The sequence below is a fragment of the Coloeus monedula genome (genome assembly GCF_965178545.1).
Source record: "Coloeus monedula genome assembly, chromosome: 7".
NCBI lineage: Eukaryota > Metazoa > Chordata > Aves > Passeriformes > Corvidae > Coloeus > Coloeus monedula.
The window spans coordinates 23536164-23556403 of record NC_138787.1 but is presented as its reverse complement, the minus strand read 5'-3'; the positions used below and the strand labels follow the sequence as shown (position 1 = coordinate 23556403).

Genomic DNA, 20240 nt, shown 5'->3' with positions numbered 1-20240 from the left:
TAACAGTTCATTATTTGATCATTATTTCCAGTGCTCTAACAGGTTTATGAAGCATTTTAAGTGGGAAAGTTATTTGGTCCATGTTCTATCACAATTGTCCACAGCCTCTGTGCCCCCACCCTGTTAGGCAGACAAAGTGAGGCACCTGGCCATTGCAACAAGTTAAGCTACTATTTTGCCTTGATTTTTTTGTTTGATCTTTTAAGATAGAAATGTTGTCTTCAGTTGGATAGGTATATGGAGAATAGAAAAAGAGTGTGTCTTTTTTGCCTTGCAAATGGAAGGAATGCATTGTTTCTACCTAAAATGGCTTTTCTAAGAAAGAAGATTTCTTATAAATATGAAGGAAATATTTTTGTGAGCATTCATTTATGCATCAGTTTATAGCTGCTGTATTGTGCATAATGACATATAACAAGCACAGGATGCTTCAGTGCAGATAAACACAGGAATTACAAGTATTAGTGACATTTAATTTTCTGTAAAACTGCTTTGTTTTATTTTTCTGCTTGGGTTCTTTTATTTATAACAATACTATGTGCTTAGAGTTAATGTCTGAAATGATTCTCTATATGTTACAGAAATTGCATTATTACATTAAATATATGTTCAGTCTCAGGCCAGTAGCAAATGAGTTCTTTGAAGCCAGTGCTGATTAGTGCAATTTTTAGCAGCATTGCAGAACATGGCATTTCATTATTGAGTCATGCTAAACATTATCTTGGCTTCTGCTATAAAAATAGAAAAGAGGAAAAAAGAAGACAGAGAAGGATGCTTTTATGCATATGACATCCAGCCCTGGGGAAGATGCAAATCTGGGATGAAAACTAATTGCTTTTTACTTTGTTGCGTAGCTTGAACTATGTGGAGCAGAGCTGACCAAAAGGAAAGCTGTGCTTTATGTTAACTAGCAGTGATTACTCCAGAAAGCTGCCATAAAAGCAATACTGTTAAAGGGACACTTAAAAAAATGATCCTTCAGGCCTTACAGAACAGACCTTATTGCATTATAAATGTGTTTTGATGGGCCTTCTTTGATAGGTAGATAGAGGGGAAAAGGATGATATAATGTAGCTAGTGGAATGGAAAAGCAATTATATTTCATCAGAAAGATAAAATTCACTGTAGTTTCCACCTCAGAAGATTGCTAAATATGGTTTATGTAATATAAGCAATTAAACGTGATAATATTAAAAAAAGGTGGTTTTTTTTTTTTTAAATCCTGTGCTTGTCTTCAGAAAGAGAGAAGAATTGTAGCATCTAAATTGTGGGAATGCACATTGTGCTTTAAATCAGTTTTGTGTGAGCATGTCTGCTCAAGGGCAGTTTAGAGGACAAGACTGAACATGGCAGTCACCAGTGATTCTCCTCCTACAAAAGGGAGGCGTGCATCTACATATAATTTTAGCTTTTTAGCCATTTAGGTTAATTGTCTTTGAAAGATATTTCCAATATGCACTTGGTAGCTCTCGAGTTCAAATGACTTAGTTTTTCATATCTTTAGTAAGCCATCTTTATGAAATGTTAAGCTGAACGCAACCAAAACGATCTTAAAAATACAAATATTGTGTAATGGATCTGTAAAATGAATACATCACAAAACAGTAATGTTGGAACTGAGAAGGTAATCGTGTGTGTGGTGTCTGCAAAAATATTCAGTATTTCATTACAGGCCATTGGAAAGGTGAATACACAAGTTTCATACCACTAACTTTATGATAATATGTATAAACCGAAATGAACATGTTAGAGTTCCATCTTTTAAGCATATGTAATTATTGATAATATAAAATAAATGAGATAATTATATGTTTGTCATGGTTTAACCCCAGCCAGCAGCCAAGCCCCACGCAGCTGCTCGCTCACTCCCACCAGTGGGATGGGGGACAAAATCAGAAGGGTAAAAGTGAGAGAACTCATGGGTTGAGATACAGACAGTTTAATAGAGAAAGCAAAAACCACCCACAAAAGCAAAACAAGGAATTAATTCCCTGCTTCCCATGGGCAGGCAGGTGTTCAGCCATCTCCAGGAGCGCAGGGCACCATCACAGGTCACGGTGACTTGGGAAGACAAACATGAGCACTCCAGATGTCCTCCCCGCTTTCCTCTTTCTTCCCTCCACTTCATAAGCTGAGCATGCTGTCATATGGTCTGGAATGTCCCTTTGGTTGGCTGGGGCCACCTGTCCCAGCTGTGTCTCCTCCCAGCCTCCCAGGCACCCCCAGCCCCTCGCCAGCGTGGCCGTACAAGGAGCAGAAAGGACCTTGGCTCTGTGTAAGCCCTGCTCAGCAATAACAAAAACATCTCTCTCTTATCAACCCTGTGCTCAGCACAAACCCAAATACAGCCCCCTACCAGCTGCTGTGAAGAAAGTTAACTCTACCCCAGCCAAAACCAGCACAGCGTTACAGCTTTCTATTGTTTATAGGAAGTCAGTATTTCATACTTTATGCTGACAGGTGTTCCTGAGTTCCAGATGGCATTTCAGAGTTATGTAGGTTGTCTAATCATCAATAAGTGGCTTATATGGAGAAGCAATTAATACCATGATTATTTTCCTTATGAGTCAGCAGGTGTGTCATATGCATAATTTCTAGTGTGTAAAAAATCAAAATGGGTTCTGCTCTGTTATGTATTTTACAGAAAGAAAGATGCTGAAAAAAAGATTCTTTATGGTTATGTTGATATCTATGCTGTGAGTATATTAAGAATGTAATTAAAAAGGGAAAGGATTTGACCTAGATGCTTAAAAACTGTGGAAAAAAAAAAAGTGGAATATTAATACTCTTTGTAGCTGGTTTTTGCACTGTATTTCAGAGGAAAACAATCATTCAGTTTATTGAAAACACTGAGCAGATATCAGTACAGAAAATAAAAGTAGCCAGGTATGAAGAAAATCAGATAAAAAGAAGGATAAAGGGGAAAAAAAATTAGTTTTCCATGTAAAAAAAAAAAAATCCCATGTTATCCATTTTGACTTTTCTGCTCAAAATATATTAGGTACAGATATTGTACTAGTGGAGCAATGAACCTACCAAGGCAAAGACAGTGAGACACACTCATTGCAACCATTTAATACTTCCCTGTTGTCCTAATAATTTCCTGTTTCCTAATGTATTTTTATTGTTATACTAATACTTAATTTACTGTAGTGATCAACACAGATGGTTTTCAGTAAATGTTTGCCTGGTATCCAGGTAGTTTTTAGGATGTATGCAACAGTGTCTTTTAAGAGAATGTATTGGTTTTCCTCTGGTAGTAAATACATGTAATACCTGTATAGATAACTTCAAATATTGTCACCTGGACTTTAATCTACCTTGTTGTCATCCAGAAGATGAGGAATATGTCCTAATTCCATCATCTGGAAAGGTACTGAAGTTCTACAAGAGTATGTGTCTACATTAGCACATACATATTTAAAGAGGGGTGTCATGTGCCTTTGTACAGATCCACTTTTGAAAGCAGTTAATTTCCTTTTCCTTTCCACCCAGTCATCTACAATGTGATGAAACCATAGACAGTGTATAAGAGCTGTTCCTAAAAAGACACAAAGACATCTGTCATAAAATGATGCTTCTCAGCTTTTCTAAAAGTGTATTTTTTCATTAATTAAGTTGATCTAAGATGTGGAAGGACAGTGCGCAGTTCTGGGAGGTGTCAGGTTAAGGATCAGCGTCTTTGCAACGTGTTATGAATTGTAGTTGGAGCTGTATCATAGCTAAAGAGGGTCACTTTGGGAAGCTTTCCAGGAGGCCATTTTTTATAGCTTTGGAGTGTCCTGGGTGGAGAGCTTTGTCAATACATAGGTGGAAAGGGCACTTAAGGCATTTGGTTTTGGTTTCTAAGTCATAGGCCTTTTTATTTCTTCTAACCAATACACTTTAAAATTCCTGGCAACAACTGTAGTCTCACTTTATACTCTGATAAGCAGGTTGTTTATCTAAGGATTGAAAATCCATACTCCAGGACTTGTGGTGACCTTCCTCCGTTGTGACTACTTACTAAAAAGTAATGTCTTTGAAGGTGGTTTATATCCTTTTATTTTGTTCAACTTCAAATACACATTTCAGTCTTACAACATGCAGGTGCAGTGTAAAGCATGCAGGAGGTGACTCTACTGTCTGCTTTTCTGTACTTGCCACTGTGTTTGAACTTCTAGTACGAAGAGACAAAAATATTAACAACTGTATTTATAAGACTTTAATGAAATAGTTTTTTTCCTGTGAAATATGTGCAGCTGCTGTGCATGCTGCTGCTGCATGGTGAAGGTCATTCCATCACTCATTTGGAAATTGTAAGAGATGAAAAAATCATGGACTGAGTCGAGTTGCTGGGCCCTGGTCTCTAAGGAGCTTGTGGTTTCCAAGTAAAAAGCTTTGGCTTTTTCTTGCTATTTTATCTCAGATACATTGTTTCTTCTACTGTGCGTTTGCTAGTATTTTATTACTTTAGGGAAATAAATTTTAGATCAACTGTTGTGTGATGACTCCGTGAAACCATAAGATATTAACAAATATAATGAAAAGGAGAGTGAAATGTTAGATTGCGACAAGTTTATTGCACTCTGATTGTAGCTTCACTGAAATATAATTCCACTGGCTCCTGCAGCATTGCTCTTAAATTAGGCTGGCAGAAAAAAACCCCAGTGTATTTATTCTGAGGTAAGCTTTGTCAAAGATGTGCAATGCAAAACTATTGCACGGTATTAATATACATAGGTTTGATGTAAAAAAAAGTTTATGCCTTAATTTTTTTTATCAATTTGTTATTTCCTATCATTATCTCTTCACACACATAAAATTTCTTAAATTGAATGACTTGGCACTTCTGTAGTGCCTTACAGTTCTGAAATGCTGTGTGAATATTCATTATGGCACAGAGCAGCCCAATGAGGAAGGTAGATGAGTAAGTATTATTATCCCTATTTCATGGATGGGGAAGCTGAGGCACAGAGATTAAGTGACTTTTCCAAGGCCACACAGCAAGTCAGTGGCAGATCCAGGAGTAGCACTCGGGGACTTCCTGGATCCCTCTCCCATGCTTTAAGCAGTAGACCACAGTGTTCACTGGACTCAGCAAGCAACTCATTGCAATAATGGACAGTTCCAAGGACTTGTACCTGGTCAGTGTGTCCACACATTTGTTTGCAGACTGCTGCAGTATGTCTGTATGGTTTCAGTACTCCAGTCCTTGTGCCCTGTGTAAAATTTTTTGCCTTAATCATCTTAAAATGGGGTAAAAGGAAGAAGTGGTAGAATTCTGACATAAATGTGGCATGGCAATGAAGAACATTTATTTTTCATTATTCTTATTCTGAACCTTATTCTGAACCTGCCGAAACTGGTGGGCCAAACTGCAGTAGATTCATGGCTTTGAGGATGTTAGTGTGGAGTTTGGGTGGCATGAATTCTATCTTCCATGGCTGTATTATGGTTAGTTTTACCTATACTTTCAGTTTCAAATGCTCATTTATTGCAGCACTTAAAAATAATAAGTTCATAGTTTTCCTGAAATTCTAATAAAAAGCAGAGCATTACTAATTAAAATTAGGTTTCCAGTCTCTATTCATCCAGGGGAAAGTGGAGTGGGATCTGTTTTTACTGGTATTGTGATAGTCCTCACCACCCAATAAGTTTAAGCACTAAACTACAAGAAAACCTTTGTGTCACCTCTCCCCTCCAAGGGGGCAGTACAGGAATCACAGAAATTACTTCTAGAGTAAATGCAGTATAACTCTTGTACTGGTAAATACAAGGTGGCTTTCATGCTGCTCCCTGGGAAGTCAGCATGTTCAGTGCAAGGCCTGTTTAATTGGACTTTGCTCAGAGTTTGACAAGTGAATTGCTAACAACACAGTACTCCCAATTAAGCTGTTTGTCCCTGTAATATTAGTGGAATAAACCCACTTCTGAGAATGAGGCAAGGCTGAGACTTGCTGTGACATTACAGGAAGAGGAGGCAGAGAAGCAAAAGACTGCCAGAAGCTGAAAATTGAACACATGGGAAAGGAGAAGTCAAAGTGTATGAGCATATTTTGATAAATATTAATGAATTAATTTGTATTTAATTTACTTAGATAATCTGTAAAGGCTTTAAACTGTCCAGCAATTTAGTATGTTCTCCACTGTAAATTTTCCCTAACATTGCTTCATTTCTGATGTGTATGTCTTGTGCTAGAGCAGCATTACTTATGATATGGCTCTAATGCTTGGCCTTTGACATCCTGCTTAATCACTCACCCAGGGGCATTGCATTGTTACATCTAACTGCTTTAAAATAATCGATTCATTTTACTGAAATGATCAAATGGTTTGTGCAAAGTTATACTTCCCTGGTACATCTTAACAGGTTATTATCTAATTCTAAATTTTTAAAAGACAAAATAGAAGTTTCAATAGAAGGCTGTTTCTTATTGTCATATTTTAGTTATGTACTATTATCTGTGGGAAAGGTCTAATAAAGACATTTTAACACTTGGTCTTTCTTTCTTTAACAGCCCAGATGCTTGGTGCTGACACATTCATAGGATTTTTGTATGTAAGATAGCTACAGCATGACAGCTATTTTTAAAAAAGAGAGGACCCTGAAACAAAACCTCACATCCAGAATGCACCACATCCAGCTATATAAGTGAATCTTTTTGCCTGGGACATCTGATCTTTAAGGAGAAGTGCTCAGAGTTTAATTCCTTATTATATTCCATTGCATTCTATATATAGATTCATATTTATCATGTAACACTGGTATTTAAATCCCCTTGCTTCAGACTTGCATTTAGATACCAATTTTATATATTGAAATCAAAGAGTCCTAGTTCTAATATCACTTACTAAAACCCCTCTACTAGTGACAAATGAATATAAATCCATGATATATTAATTGATACTTTTGTATAATGCATCATTTTTCATAATAGTTTAACGGAAACTGCTCTAAATGATGTTGTGAAATATAGACTGTATTTGACTGCTGGATTTTTTCACAAGTGATGTCAAACTCATAGTGAACCGAATACTCATTTTAGCATGGCATCTAGTGCCTTGTTGCTGAACTCCCAGAAGATTTTCTGTTCAGGGAAATGTGTTCTTTCTCTTTCTCTTTCTCTTTTTCTTTCTCTTTCTGTCAGAAATGACAAAATCACTGATTTCTGTAGCTTACCTAGCCTGAGTACAATACACTAGTTGATAACGTACTGCATTTACAGTGCAGTAGAGAGTACAGTTAAAATGCATGTATGACTAAAAATTAAACATGAATATGTTCCTGAGGAAGAACAGCTTTTCTGTCTTCTGCTCTTAGTGTGTGCTGCCTGCCTTTATACTAAATTCAGCTTGGTGTTTGTAAAGAAAGGCAAAGTCTTTGCAATTCACAAGTAAGTGAAGCCAGTTGTTTTCATGGTGTTAGTTTTATTTCTTACCATATTGTCACTGAGTATTATTGTCTAGCTTTGCCAAAGTATAAGGAGTCTTCGTAATAATAATTTGGGAATTCTGCTTGTAGCTCAGGATCCTGGTGTAAAGACAAAAATACATGTGCAACCCCTTACTTCAGGTAAATGAGAAAAAAGGTGCCTTGGTCAGACATTTCTTCTGTCATCTCTTTCATTGTCCTATTGACTCATGTTTTTCTTGGTTTCTGGTAACCAGTGTTTACTCACCATCTTGCAGGGTTTACCAGGAGAAGTTTTGCACATCAAAGTTAGCTGTAATCACACCTCAGTAAAAACTGATGTGTAAGAAATAGATTTTAATAAGGAAAATTAAATTCTTAAACCCCTTTTCGTTCTTGAGTTGGAAAAATCAATAATTAAATATTAAAAGCATCTTTGTTTTACAGTACTGTAAAATCTTGACAATAGTTTCCAAATGAAAGTAGCTTAGCTGTCCTTTTTTCTCTTTTGTAGAGAAATGATGAAGAGGCTGTTGTGGATAGAGGTGGAACTCGCTCCATTCTCAAGACACATTTTGAAAAGGAAGATCTAGAAGGTGAGGGATGATTACTCTGTGCTTTATGTTGTCACATTCTTCTGAAAGTACTGAAATAAAATTCTAACGTGTAAAGTCATTGATTTGAGCAGGGATGCAAAGAGACAAGAGAGTAGAATCTCATAATTTATTTTAAAAAGAGAAATATTACTGTCTTCTCACAGCAGTGTCCAGAAACAGGTGACGGTGGAAGGAGTTTGCTAGTTTTCGGTGATCTATAGTCAAGTTGTGTAAATATGGATGTGTCACTTTAGATAAGTCTTTTAAACTTTCAAATATGCAGATGCAAACAGGACTGTTGATTTAGTACTTATCAAGGGTTCTACATTTGCATTACAATCCTCATGTAGTTGCTTAGCCACATCTTCAGCTGAACAAAAATATTCTGGAGTGTCACAGATTGGATACATGCTTGATGATATCTACTGTGGAAACCACCTAAAATGACCATGTAGAAGAAAGTGAGAAATTGTGAGAACTGTTTCATAATACTGGTCTAATGAGTCAGTTGCATTTCTATTTCTTTAGTGTATCTCAAACTTTGGTTACTACTGTACTTAAACTCTTGTATTGAGTTGTGTGAGCCCCCAAGTCATAGTTATCATGAAAATGAGTTTCTGTTGCACATATGATATCCCTTTCCTGAGATTGGAACTGACTGATTTTGTTAGCTTTTTGTAGTGGGACATGGAGGTTCCTGTCTTTGTCACACAGATCCACATGAACTAGCCCAAAAGAAATATTAAGATCAACATGCTACATCTGAAAAGTTCCCTCCTTCAGTTCTAAAGGCAGTATCTCCATCTGTGCAGGAACTTGGGCTTTCTAAACGCCTACCATTGATTACTTCATAATTTTTTTTTTTTCCTCTGGCTGTATGATCTCTGTGTTCTCTGCTACATATTGGCCATACTGATGATTTCTTGGAAATACCAACATGTTACACAGCAACTCCCTGTTACTGCTTCCTTCGGCAGTGCCTCCCTCAAAAAGCCGATGTAGCTGCATTTGAAAGGGGCCTGGCTGTGTCTGTATGAGGTTGTCTCTCACAGAAGGATGTTAACTGTTGTGCAGTGTAGCATGTATGAGGTCGGTGGCTCTCCACTCAGTCTGGGGAAGTCTGAGTGTGTGCAAGGATATACCTCAGGGAAGATGTTTCCAGAGTGGCATTTAGAGTTTTGGTGTCTCCAGGGATAAGAGTACCAGTGGGTCAGGCTGGCAATGACAGTGTTGGACTTAGGCAAAAAACCTCCTATTTTGAATCTCACATTTAATCTTCTGTGGTCTTCAGTCCCTTGGTCGCATCCTTGACCAAAGAGAAACCATTGTATCTGGTGTCCTTAGAGGAACACCTAATGGAAGAGTGGGAGCTCTCTGTCTCCCTTTCTCTGTGGTACTGACTCAAAGAGTTTTTGCAGGGTAAGTCTACCCACAAAAATATGCTTTTTCTGAGTCATTTTATTGATCATGGTAAGGTGGCATTTCAAAAATGGACAGCTTTCTGGGGAATGACATCTTTAAGATCAGCCACATGAGCAGACTCAAGCATTAAGTTTGTCAGAATTACTGTGATGTTCCACATGTGACTACATGGAACATAATTTAAGAACTGTATTTAATTACTTTTTTTCCCCACCATCCTATATGTGTAGAGTTGCTCCTGTGAAATATCAGTGAAAATATTACTTCAAAGATCTGCTCCTAGGATGTTATCAATAGAAATTGGAACATGGCAGTGACACTCCCACAATCTTCCCATCATTTTAAATTGAATTAAATTTAGAATACTGAAAAATGCTGCAGTTAGCAAATGAATCTGCTTTTATTAAAAATAAAATCCCAATGTTTCATAATGTTCTAAGAAAACAGTTTTTCAGTATAGAATCAATCCTTCATAATGCAATTAGCTTTCTCAGATAAATTTCATGCTCACTCTTAAGTTCAGATCAGTTTGTCTTTAAGTATATAATCATTACATTCAAAAATACCAGGTGAAATAGTAAGTTCTGAAGAGATTGCAGATTTTAATATCCAGTTGCAGTTTAACAGCATGTCCATTTGTTTTGCGGTACATCTAGGCACTTCTCCCCCTGGAAACAGGGAATGTGACTCACAAATGTCTGTCTTATTCACTGAACATTGTGTTGGGTTCTGCTGAAAAATGTACCTTTTTCCTAATGACATAACAACTATGAAATATGAAATTAAATAATCAGGTGCTAATTGCATATCTTAGAAAAAGAATATAATCAGACTATTCATATGTATTATGTAATTAGCCTTTTGACAGACATTTAATTGGGTTTATGTTTTAAAAACGTAAATAGCTAGTTACTGAATATTCTGGGGAAGACTAGCTTTGCCAGCATTTAGGTTTCAATAGCACCATGACAGCAACATTTCAAAAATTGCAATTCATATGGAAAACTACAGGTTTAAATCTGAAAATCAGTATTAAATTTCTTCTTATTAAATCTTATAGTTGTAAGTATTTTGTCCTTTTTTCTTTTAAATTTTACACTATCAACATTTGAACTTCAGAAATACTGATTTAAATGTGTACTAAAATTTCCATCTGAAATTTCTTGGCCTAGCAAATATTTGGATTTGCATATTTTAGGCGGTCCTTGTGCAAGTATATTGCAAGTACATTTCTTGTTGAAAGCATGAAGATACGGCGATTAATCCTGCCTCAAAGAACAGACACAAGAATAGATTTTTGGCTCAGTCTCTCTAGATCAGTGTTTTCTTTTCCTGAGAAGTATAGTAAAAATTTAGGAACTTAAGACAGGAACTGCAGTACTTATGGGATGTAATGCTCATATTAGTGCCAGTAATGATACTTGCAGTAAGTACTTCAAATTGTGTCTTTTTACTTAAGTTTTGTAGTGCTTTAGAGGTGAATTGTTTGCAGAGCTTTGGCATTCAGATTTTCAGCATGAATTATTTTTCCATGTAAATAATTTTTTGTGAGTTGTAAGGTCAGGATCAGTCAGTAATATTGAATAAGTCATTTGTCTGACTGTTGCATTAATGTAGGGACAGAGAAAGCATTTCTAAAAGCAAAAAAAGATTATCTTCTGTGGTTACGATCATCTGTTACGCATGTTACCTTTCAATGTGTGTACAGACTAAAATCCTACTGAAATAAACATGCTCTCATTTTTATCAGTGGTGGAATTCCTAAACAAGAATTGGGCACTGATTCTGGATGCTCAAGTACTTAATTGTCAAAGGACAGGTTGTACATGTACCTGTTCTGAGAGCAGCTAGGCAAATTTTCATGGACAGATGTGCACATCAGCGTTACTCTCTGCTTATTCCATGGGCTTGTCTCCGGCTGGCTGCCATTGCTTCAATGTATGCTCAGGAAGAACAGTTTTCTGATCAAATGGATATACCTACTTTTTATCTCCGAGGTCAAAAATACTTGGATTGCACTGTGCTGGAGATGTTAGATTCTCTCAGGTCACATGCTGAGACTTTTGGACTGTGTAGATATGCAAAGGGATTGACATTAAATACAGTCTGACCAATGTCTTTTCCTTATGCCCACCATAATATTAGCTGAGAGGAAAAGTGACTGTTCCATGGCCATCCTTGCTGGAGGTGGCCAGCTGCAGATTGAGGATTTTTGTGAGAGTATTTCAGAACTGCTGTGTGTATTGCTGTGGCCTGGTTTGAGAAGCAGCTTCAACCGGAAGATGGCTGGAGATTAGATTGTTAGGTGAAGGTCCAAGCATGAATCAGGGATGAATTCTGTCTCTGTTGGAGAAAATTGGAAAATTATCCTTGATTCAGAGAAGTCAAGATTTTGCTTAAGGTTTTTATGTTTCATTCATTTAAGCTGCCTAAGTGGTGTGGGAAAATTTGCCTCATGGGAAATCAAGTTTGCCGTGTTTCACATCTCTGAGGACATGTAAAACACTGTATCCAGTATATGCATCACTGTACATCAGAATATGCATTCTGACACTTTTGACAAAATTCAGATTACTTGGATTGCTTACTGAAAGTCACAAAAAACCTTCAAGCTTAATTACAATATAAATGTCACTAGCACAACACAGAATGATGCAGAAGCTGAGGCTTTAAACTTAATAAACCAAAAATTAATTTTAAATTTTGTAGAGATATTTTGTAATTAAAAACCTGCATGAAGATTAATTTTTATAGTAGATGTCCTGCTGAACAAAAAAAGTGAGATTCCAGAGTATTTAATTATTCTCTTTTAAAAATAGTTACTTCTGTTATTTTTTTTCTTTTTAGGTTTGTTCTAGTTTGTGACAATAATTTGAAAATAATTTTCATGAAATTTTGATTATATACTGTTAGGGTTAATATATTAAAAACCTCGTTGTGATTAAATGCTAATCTCCATATATTATTATGTAGTAGAAATTTGAGTGGCTATAGTTTTCTAAGTAGCCTTTTATTCTCAGAGACTGGACCTTTTTGGTAGAAATAACATCACAGTACACCCCTCTGCCACTGACATTTTTTACCTGAAAATTAATAGGACCTAGCAGCTCATAGGAGTGAGAGAATATAAAGGATGTTAACATGGCCTTGATTCACCTATGTCTCAATGTAGAAGCAAGTCAGATACCAGCTCTACTTGGTCAGACAGGAACATCAATCAAGATTTCCCTCCCCTTTGGCTTCCAGGATGCTACAGCCTACTGCAAATAATTTGTTACCATGTCAGTACAGATCCCCTGCTCCAAGCTGCCTTGCCTGTGCTTCCCTTGGGTACCGTGCTCACCCTGATGTTCACTTTGACCTCACTCGTGCTCCTTGCAGCGATGCTTGCTGCACTTAGATGGGCACAATAAAAGCTGTGGAAGCAGAGTCAGGGAATGATTTGGTTTAGTCTCTACCTGAAAGGTTGCTCTTTCATTTTGTTGCCTACCAGCTATTACATACTGGAGCTTGTTCCATTTGTGATTTCTAAGTCACATGTTTCTGTACTGCCTCTCATCTGGTTTTTGTTTTCTTTTTCCTATGTAATTCAATATTCCTTGTGATCTCACTTTTCTCCTTTTGTCTTGGCAGTCACCTGGTTTGATCCCTTTGGATGGGTTCTCTTGTCCCTTCTCAGGAGTTTCTATGTTTGTGGGAGGGTGGTTCACCTTGAAGATTCATGGATAACTTTGAAGGTTATGTTCACAAAATCTCTTTGAAATGATGAATAATGAAATAATGGAAGGAAACAAGAGCCACAGTGTTGGTTGAACACCACAGTCTTTAGCTGATCATAAAGTTTGGTTGTGAATTTGGTTTGAATTTGCTCTGAGCTTCACAGACAGGAAACCTTTTCAGTATTTGTAGGGAGTAATATTTTCAAATATTTCACTTTGTGAAATCCCAGATGAAACTGACACAAACTAATTTGCCATTATTGGTGAAAGCTGCTAAATTGCAGCATCAGAAGACATAAACACTCTTTTTTAACACACAGTTGTACTAGTACTGAGGTTGCTTTTTTTTTTTTTTTTTTTGGCTTGTTGCTAGTTTAGAAATATAGGCCAAATTCTTCCCTCCAATAACCACAGCTTCTCTCTCCATCAGTGGAAAGAGCTTGTGTATCTGAGCCTGGTCCTTTTACATTCTGTGTCTGCTGGCTTTTTTTCTTTTGTCTGACAGGCAAGGTCCTGATCTCATGATTGAGCCATACATACAACACCTCTGGACTCCTCTGGAGGAATGTAGGAAATTTGGAACATAAGCGCTGGTTAAAAAGAATTTTTAGCCCACCCACAACCTGGAAAAATATTTTTTTAAAAGGCAAGATTTTTTTGGGATAGCAGTGAGTGATTGAGGCTCTTTAAAAGGTCCTTAACTTTAATGACTTCAGTGAGATGCTCTTATCCTCCATATTCAATGTGTCCTTAATGTTATCTTGGGCCAGGGATATTGCTTTAATTTTTTTCTCTATAATTTATATTGTAATCTACCCTAGAATATAAATTACATGTATAATCTAAAACAATTTTTGAAGGTTTTCTTGTCAGTTCCTACAAATTATAGCATGGCAAAAAGGTGAAAAATGCATTTTAGACAAACCATAACCACAAACAGCAATGTAAACGGTTAATTTAAGAAGGATTGCTTTTGTCCTTTCTGCTTTTTCTTCACCTCTGCCTCCCTGCTGCACTACAGTAACGAATCATGAGTCATGTACTCTCTACTCCTACACAATTCACCATAATCACTTTTTTTCCTATAAGGAAAAAGGCAAATTTTTTAACCCTACGTGGACTGATGGTATTCTGTCTCTACCTCACTGTCCATTTTTGAGAGAATGGAAAATTGCATTTGGTTCAACTCTAGCTGTCAATGCATAAAAGAGGCTTCAAGGCACTGAGTGTTTTCCAGAGGATGGAGAAACCCCTCTGGTCCTGCTGAGGTCAGCAGTCATCTGAGACTTGGCTTGAACCACTGGCAAAGTATCCTCTTTCAAGGCATCTTGCCTTTGAAGTGTGCTTCCTCAGTAGGTCACAGAAGCCTGCCTTTGCTCTTTCTGGAGGTGTTTCAAGACCCATCTGTTCCCTTATCTGCCCCTTCCCTCCATACCTGTGAGCAGGGATCTGAAAGCCTTGGTGTCAGCAGGTGCCTCAGGCAGATTCTGATAATCCCAGGTGGAAGGCAGCACAGGCACATGTACCCTGAGCATCTGGTGCTCATGGATGTTCAGATCCAGGACAGTAATTTTTTTGTACAATTGCCACCATGTTGGCTGGTTCACTACCAGCCATGTTGAGTTCCACATTCCTGGTGTAACATGGAGACCTGAGAGAGGTTTGCTCCTCTCCATAGTTTGTGCTCTGTTTATGTTACAATTTTAAAAGGCAGAATTGGCTTAGGTGTCAGTGAGCCATAGGATTCATCTGGTCTTCTGAGCCTTTTCTATTAACCTTACAGTAGCATCAGTAGTGTTTTATTGTAGAAAGACTATGATTCTGTTCTTGCAAAAACACACTCTGGACTAAAATGTTGATTTATTCCAGATGGGCTGCCAGGAAAGTGAAACATGACCACATGCATTAGTATTTTCAGTATTAGCATTCAGGAGCAAATAATTTTTAAAAACAGACCCTCTGAGAAAATACAGCAATACACAAAGGTTATTTACAATGTGAAAGCTTATTAAAGAAATGCAATGCACTCAATCAATCTGTTCTGCAGTGACCTTTATACAATGCTACACATTCACTGGTAAATTGTATAAAGATTGTTTATTAAAAAAAGACTGTATTTTGAATCAAATTGCACATAGCTTGGGAACATGATGCCTTAGGTTTTAACTTCTATATTTTTCAGATTCTGTACTGCTTAGTGTGTGGCTCTGAAGTTTCTTGTAGCCTGTTAATCTCTGCTCTCTTGTGCTGGTTAGACATAACAAAGCCTCTCCAGGCCTGCTCTTCAAGGACACCTAGACTGTCCTAGGCCCAAAAGTATGAACCAAAGAGCCTCTAAGAGGGGGTAAGCTGAGGGGAATTACATCATTAAACTGAAGCTTTAATTGGAGAATTAACCCTGCTATGCAAATGAACCAAACCTATAAAAGTGTGAAGAACTCAGGGCCTGGGGTCCATCTTGGGGTCCATCTTGCAATAGCCTCTGGCTCCCCAGGGAGTACCTTTGAAGGCCTTTCAAATAAATCCCTTTTATTCCCTTACTCCTGTCTAGTCTCTGTTTCTAGGAGGCCTCTTAAGGCATCAAACAAAACCCAGAATATAAAGGTAGTTCAAATGTATGCATTTATAGCATAAGAGCTTGTGGTTTACCATCAAAGCATTAAAACACTCCTTGAGTTAAAGTATTCTAAGGACTGAAGAAATAATAACCCATGTTATAAAGCATTCTTTTAATTTTTTACAGGATTACATTAAATCCAAATGATATTATAAAATATTTAAAAGGGATCCTGTTAATTATAATTATTTTTGAGGCAGATGAAAGTGCATATAGCCATGTGTAAAAATCAGGATCTCCCCTAAACTTTTGAAGAAAATATGTATTGTGCTCTAAATGTCTTCAGTTTGTGGAGGTATGATTTCATTGCCCTAGAAAAGAGGGATATGAAATATACATTATTAATATGGATATGTCTTGCAGAGACATTTATCAGAATAAAATCTAAGTAGAAGTGGCATTTGGGGTTGCTGTTTTTCAAAGGAGAAATTTTTCCTTACATTTAAATTTATTTTAAGAACCCAATAGAAAATTAATCATCTAAAAAACCAGGCTCAGAATAGCAAGCATTTTCTGCATATCCCTTGAAAATGACAGAAGGAACATCTAGAAATGGTTTTCAGAACCTGGAATTCTGGGTCTTTAAAACCAGAAGCTTATCCTAGCTACCTATCTTATGCATTAAATAAGTGGAAGGAAAAAGAAATGTAGTGGGATTTCTAAAGCTCTGAAAACACATAACCCATTATAATTGATGGTGCTTGATGACTTAACTTAGGTACTTCTGGAAATCCCATTACAATTATTTGAGTGATGTGACATTTCAAGGGAAAATGGAGATGGAGAGAAAGGATTTGTAAATGTTTCCTGTAATTTAGTGGAATTAAGATCTATTTAATGGAATGCTAAGAGTACAGATTTTTTTGCCCCAGTACCTCCCATTCTTCCACAAACAATTTTAACACAGAAAACACACCCATTTGGTAGGGAGAGCAAGCTGTTACGTTCAGCTCTTAAACCATGTGTCAGTTCTGTGTGAGAATGGTCATTAGGTTGTACCTGATGTCAGTGGTTTGTAGCCTACTATGACTTACAGTTGTTACTATTTCCCATACTTTAGTGTCTTTGTAGCCTTTCCAAAAGGATGAGAAATTATGATCTAATTGAGCTAGGTGCTGTGAAAATGTATGGCAGAGCAGAATTATTTTACAATATTTGAGCAATATTTGAGCAATAGTCAGGCATTTTTAGTTGGCATCCTGATGAAGTAAATACTAAAACACACACAAATATTCTTAAAGATAAATGAAAGAAATGCCCATATGCAATCAGTTACTATTTATAAGGATATCCTGGATAGTGGCTATCCTGGTTGTTCCTGACTTCACTCAATTATAGATGCTCTTTCTTTTTAGAAATTTTAGTCAGTTTTTGCTGAGGTCTGCCCTGCTCTGTCCATGTTTGACCTTCTGATCTTTTCAAATTTAGAGAGCTCGCTGTAAACTCTTGTTTAATAATGCCTTGGACAATTTGTACAGAAAAACATACATTATGTACATTCTGGGCTCTAGTTCACAATACCTACCATGGAAAGGTTACTTGAAATAAAGTAAAGAGTAATTGGATTTCTTTTGTATTTCCTCTTTCTTTTTTTGCTGCTTCTATCATTCATTGTCACTTTGTCAGCAATTTAGAATTCATTACTCTTTTGTTCCCAGATGGTCTTCTTTTTGCTCCACAGTTGTGATCTTTTAATAAACCAGAACTACTTCTCAGATTTTTTGTATTTTGCTCTATGATTTTTCTGTAGAAAACTATTGCTTTTCCCCTGTCAGTTTCTTTTCCTCTTATTTGTCTGAACCTTGTTATAAGCACCTACATTTCTCTGTGGGTTTATTGAAATTATGCCTAGGTGGGACTCTGTTGGTCTCGGTAGATTCACACAGAAAGAGTAAAATCCACTTTGCTTTTTTCTGGTTATCTATTTCAGTTTCCACATTCCTGTTTCTTTTCAGTGTGAACTGATTGTGTCTGTGTAAGGAAAATTGCTGTGGCATTCAGGCACACACACACACACGAATGTTCTGGCACTGTTTCCCAGTGTACTGAATAATGTACAGTCAGGACTCAAGTCCTGGTTTCAGCCCTGGAAATTAATTGAAATGTGAGTCTCAATCAACATTTCCTGATGCAGGTACAATCTGATCATTGACGTGGGAGAAAATTAGGATAAGCATGCCCACTTCTGTCACAAAGCAGCAGAAATGTACTAAATTACTAAATTAAAAAAGCAATCCATTTGCACCTCTGGAAATTACTAAATTCTTAGGAAGGGTAAACCCACTCCTTTCAAAATGTTGTTTTGCTTTTTCTTCTATCCAAGGAGGGGAACAAGGAAATATAAAGTACTACATTACTCATGTCCTTCAGTATCTTTTTAATGAGTTCTTTTTATTTAATGCATTTTTCCTTGTGTCATGCACTTCTGACTGCAATGCATTTGAAATACACAAAAGGCAGCAGTTCTCTTTAAACCATTTCTTGGGTTAAATGTAATAAGCAAGAAGAAAGAGTTATTTAATAAAAAAATATTTTTCAACTCATGGGCATTGTTTTAGGAAAATCTCCTAACTCTAGAAGACTAGTCTCTCAAAAATTGATGCCTCTGCTTCGTAGTCTCCTCTACACTGATCACAGTTAAGGAAGTAACTAGTGTGGTGTCCAGAGTCTTTTCTCCAGCTTTTTTAGCTCTGTCTCTGCAGAGAATTCCTGTCAGCCATGAATTTCTTTGATGTTTTGTGACACATGCTGCCTTGCTGGGTTTTCTGCCTCCTCTGGAGTCTCCATGGGATTACACACCTTGTGCTACCTTAGCTTAATGTTCTTGACCTTTTTCAGATGATTGACACTGCTGAATGATTGCAGCAAAGCAGCAATTATCCATGAGCTGTGTTATGTTCATTTCAAGGAGAAAATAATGTTATTTGAGATGAGTAATCTGGACTATGTCTTTCTGCTGAGTAAACATAGGAGACCTGCCTGCAGTGAGTCATGATTCCTTTCCCATTTGTTCTGGTTAGTGGTTCTTTCTTCACAGCTCTGCTGTGCTCTCCCCCTTCTAAATGCTTTACTGTGCTCTGATCCTGTTAGCCCACATAGCTAAGAGAGCTAAATATTTTGGGCTTGATCAGCAACATAAAATTCCTCAGTCTTCAAGGCAGCAGGCATGCAATATGTACCTTCTTATGTATTTGAAAAAATAAAACAGAAGAAATGAAAGCACCCGAAGCTACCAGCAATGTATTTAGGATGTGAGCACGTAAAGTTGTGTAGGGAATTTGTTCTCTTGCTTACATAGCGTTTTATTGTTTTTTTCAATCTTTTTTTCCCCCCTTCGTTTTCTATTCAGTGAATTTCCCACAAGAATTCTGTCAGAGTTTGGCTCATAAATAGGAATGAGTTTGGTAAAGTTCTTATACACACAAAGCAAACAGCAACTTCACCAAATGTTCAATCCAAAGAGATCCATGTGTCTCTTCATGTTACTGTTTTGGAAGACATTTAACAGAACACCTGTCTGGCTTTAATGAAAATTCACATACAAAGATGCAAATTTGAAGAAAAAACCATAAATCTGGCACTGCCTTGTAAGGACTTCAGTACTGGGATTTCTTCCTGTATTAAGGGGTTGTGTATCTGTGATGCTTAATCATCATTATCAATACTGTTATGACCATTAACATTAGAATAATAAATATGATATAAATTCAAAATTATAATAATAATCACACCATTTGTACTATTAAGGTTGTTAATATTGTTGTTCTGTTGCCATAGCTCCTTTCTGAAAGGTACTTTTTTTACCTGTAGGCCATCGAACGTTGTTCATTGGGGTTCACGTGCCATTGGGTGGAAGAAAGAGTCACCGACGCCATCGGCACCGCGGGCATAAACACAGAAAGAGAGACAGAGAGCGAGATTCAGGATTGGAAGATGGGAGAGAATCTCCTCCTTTTGGTAAGACAAATTTTATTTTTGGATAGGTCTTTAATAATAAACATTAGCATGATCTGTCCTGTTGTTGCTCAGACATGATTAGCAACTGGATTTTGGAGAATCCACTAGAACCTCTGCTGCTGATTCATTCCTTTGAACAAATCCACTGAAGGGTAGCAGCCAGTGGCAGTCAATGAGAAAGCTCAGTAGTTTCTAGCACTGAAGGAGCACTGTGAGAGGCTAAGTGTTCTCACAAAGACAGGCTGCTCCACCACTGAGGGGGGGGAAGTGCCTTATGGCACCAGATGCCCTCAGGGAAGGCTCTGGAGTATTTGCCCCGAAAATGTAACATAGAAGAGCTGTGGTCCTTTACCATTAGTTTTGTAATCATGTTGATGTTACTGAAGCTGCAGTGTTTTATCAGATTCAAACCATGGTCTAGGTTGTGTTTACCTTTTTCCTAACATGACAGTGTAAATGTGCCATTGTAACATGAATCTGCTAACTGAGGAATTGAGAGCAAGCAGGAAAAAACACCTTTCAGTAAACAAACCTGA

At 37.1% G+C, this 20240-nt stretch overlaps 1 protein-coding gene across 3 annotated transcripts in view; it reads left to right on the top strand.

Annotated features, from left to right (window-relative positions):
• Positions 1-20240, top strand: part of SLC4A10 (solute carrier family 4 member 10) — a gene marked incomplete at both ends in the record, with an annotated part of 152479 nt that overhangs the window by 50967 nt on the left and 81272 nt on the right. For all 3 annotated transcript variants that reach the window (XM_082285553.1, XM_082285552.1, XM_082285551.1), the window contains 2 exons: positions 7908-7989; positions 19558-19704. In XM_082285553.1, the coding sequence (XP_082141679.1) occupies positions 7908-7989; positions 19558-19704 (229 nt within the window). The remainder of the gene's footprint in view (positions 1-7907; positions 7990-19557; positions 19705-20240) is intronic.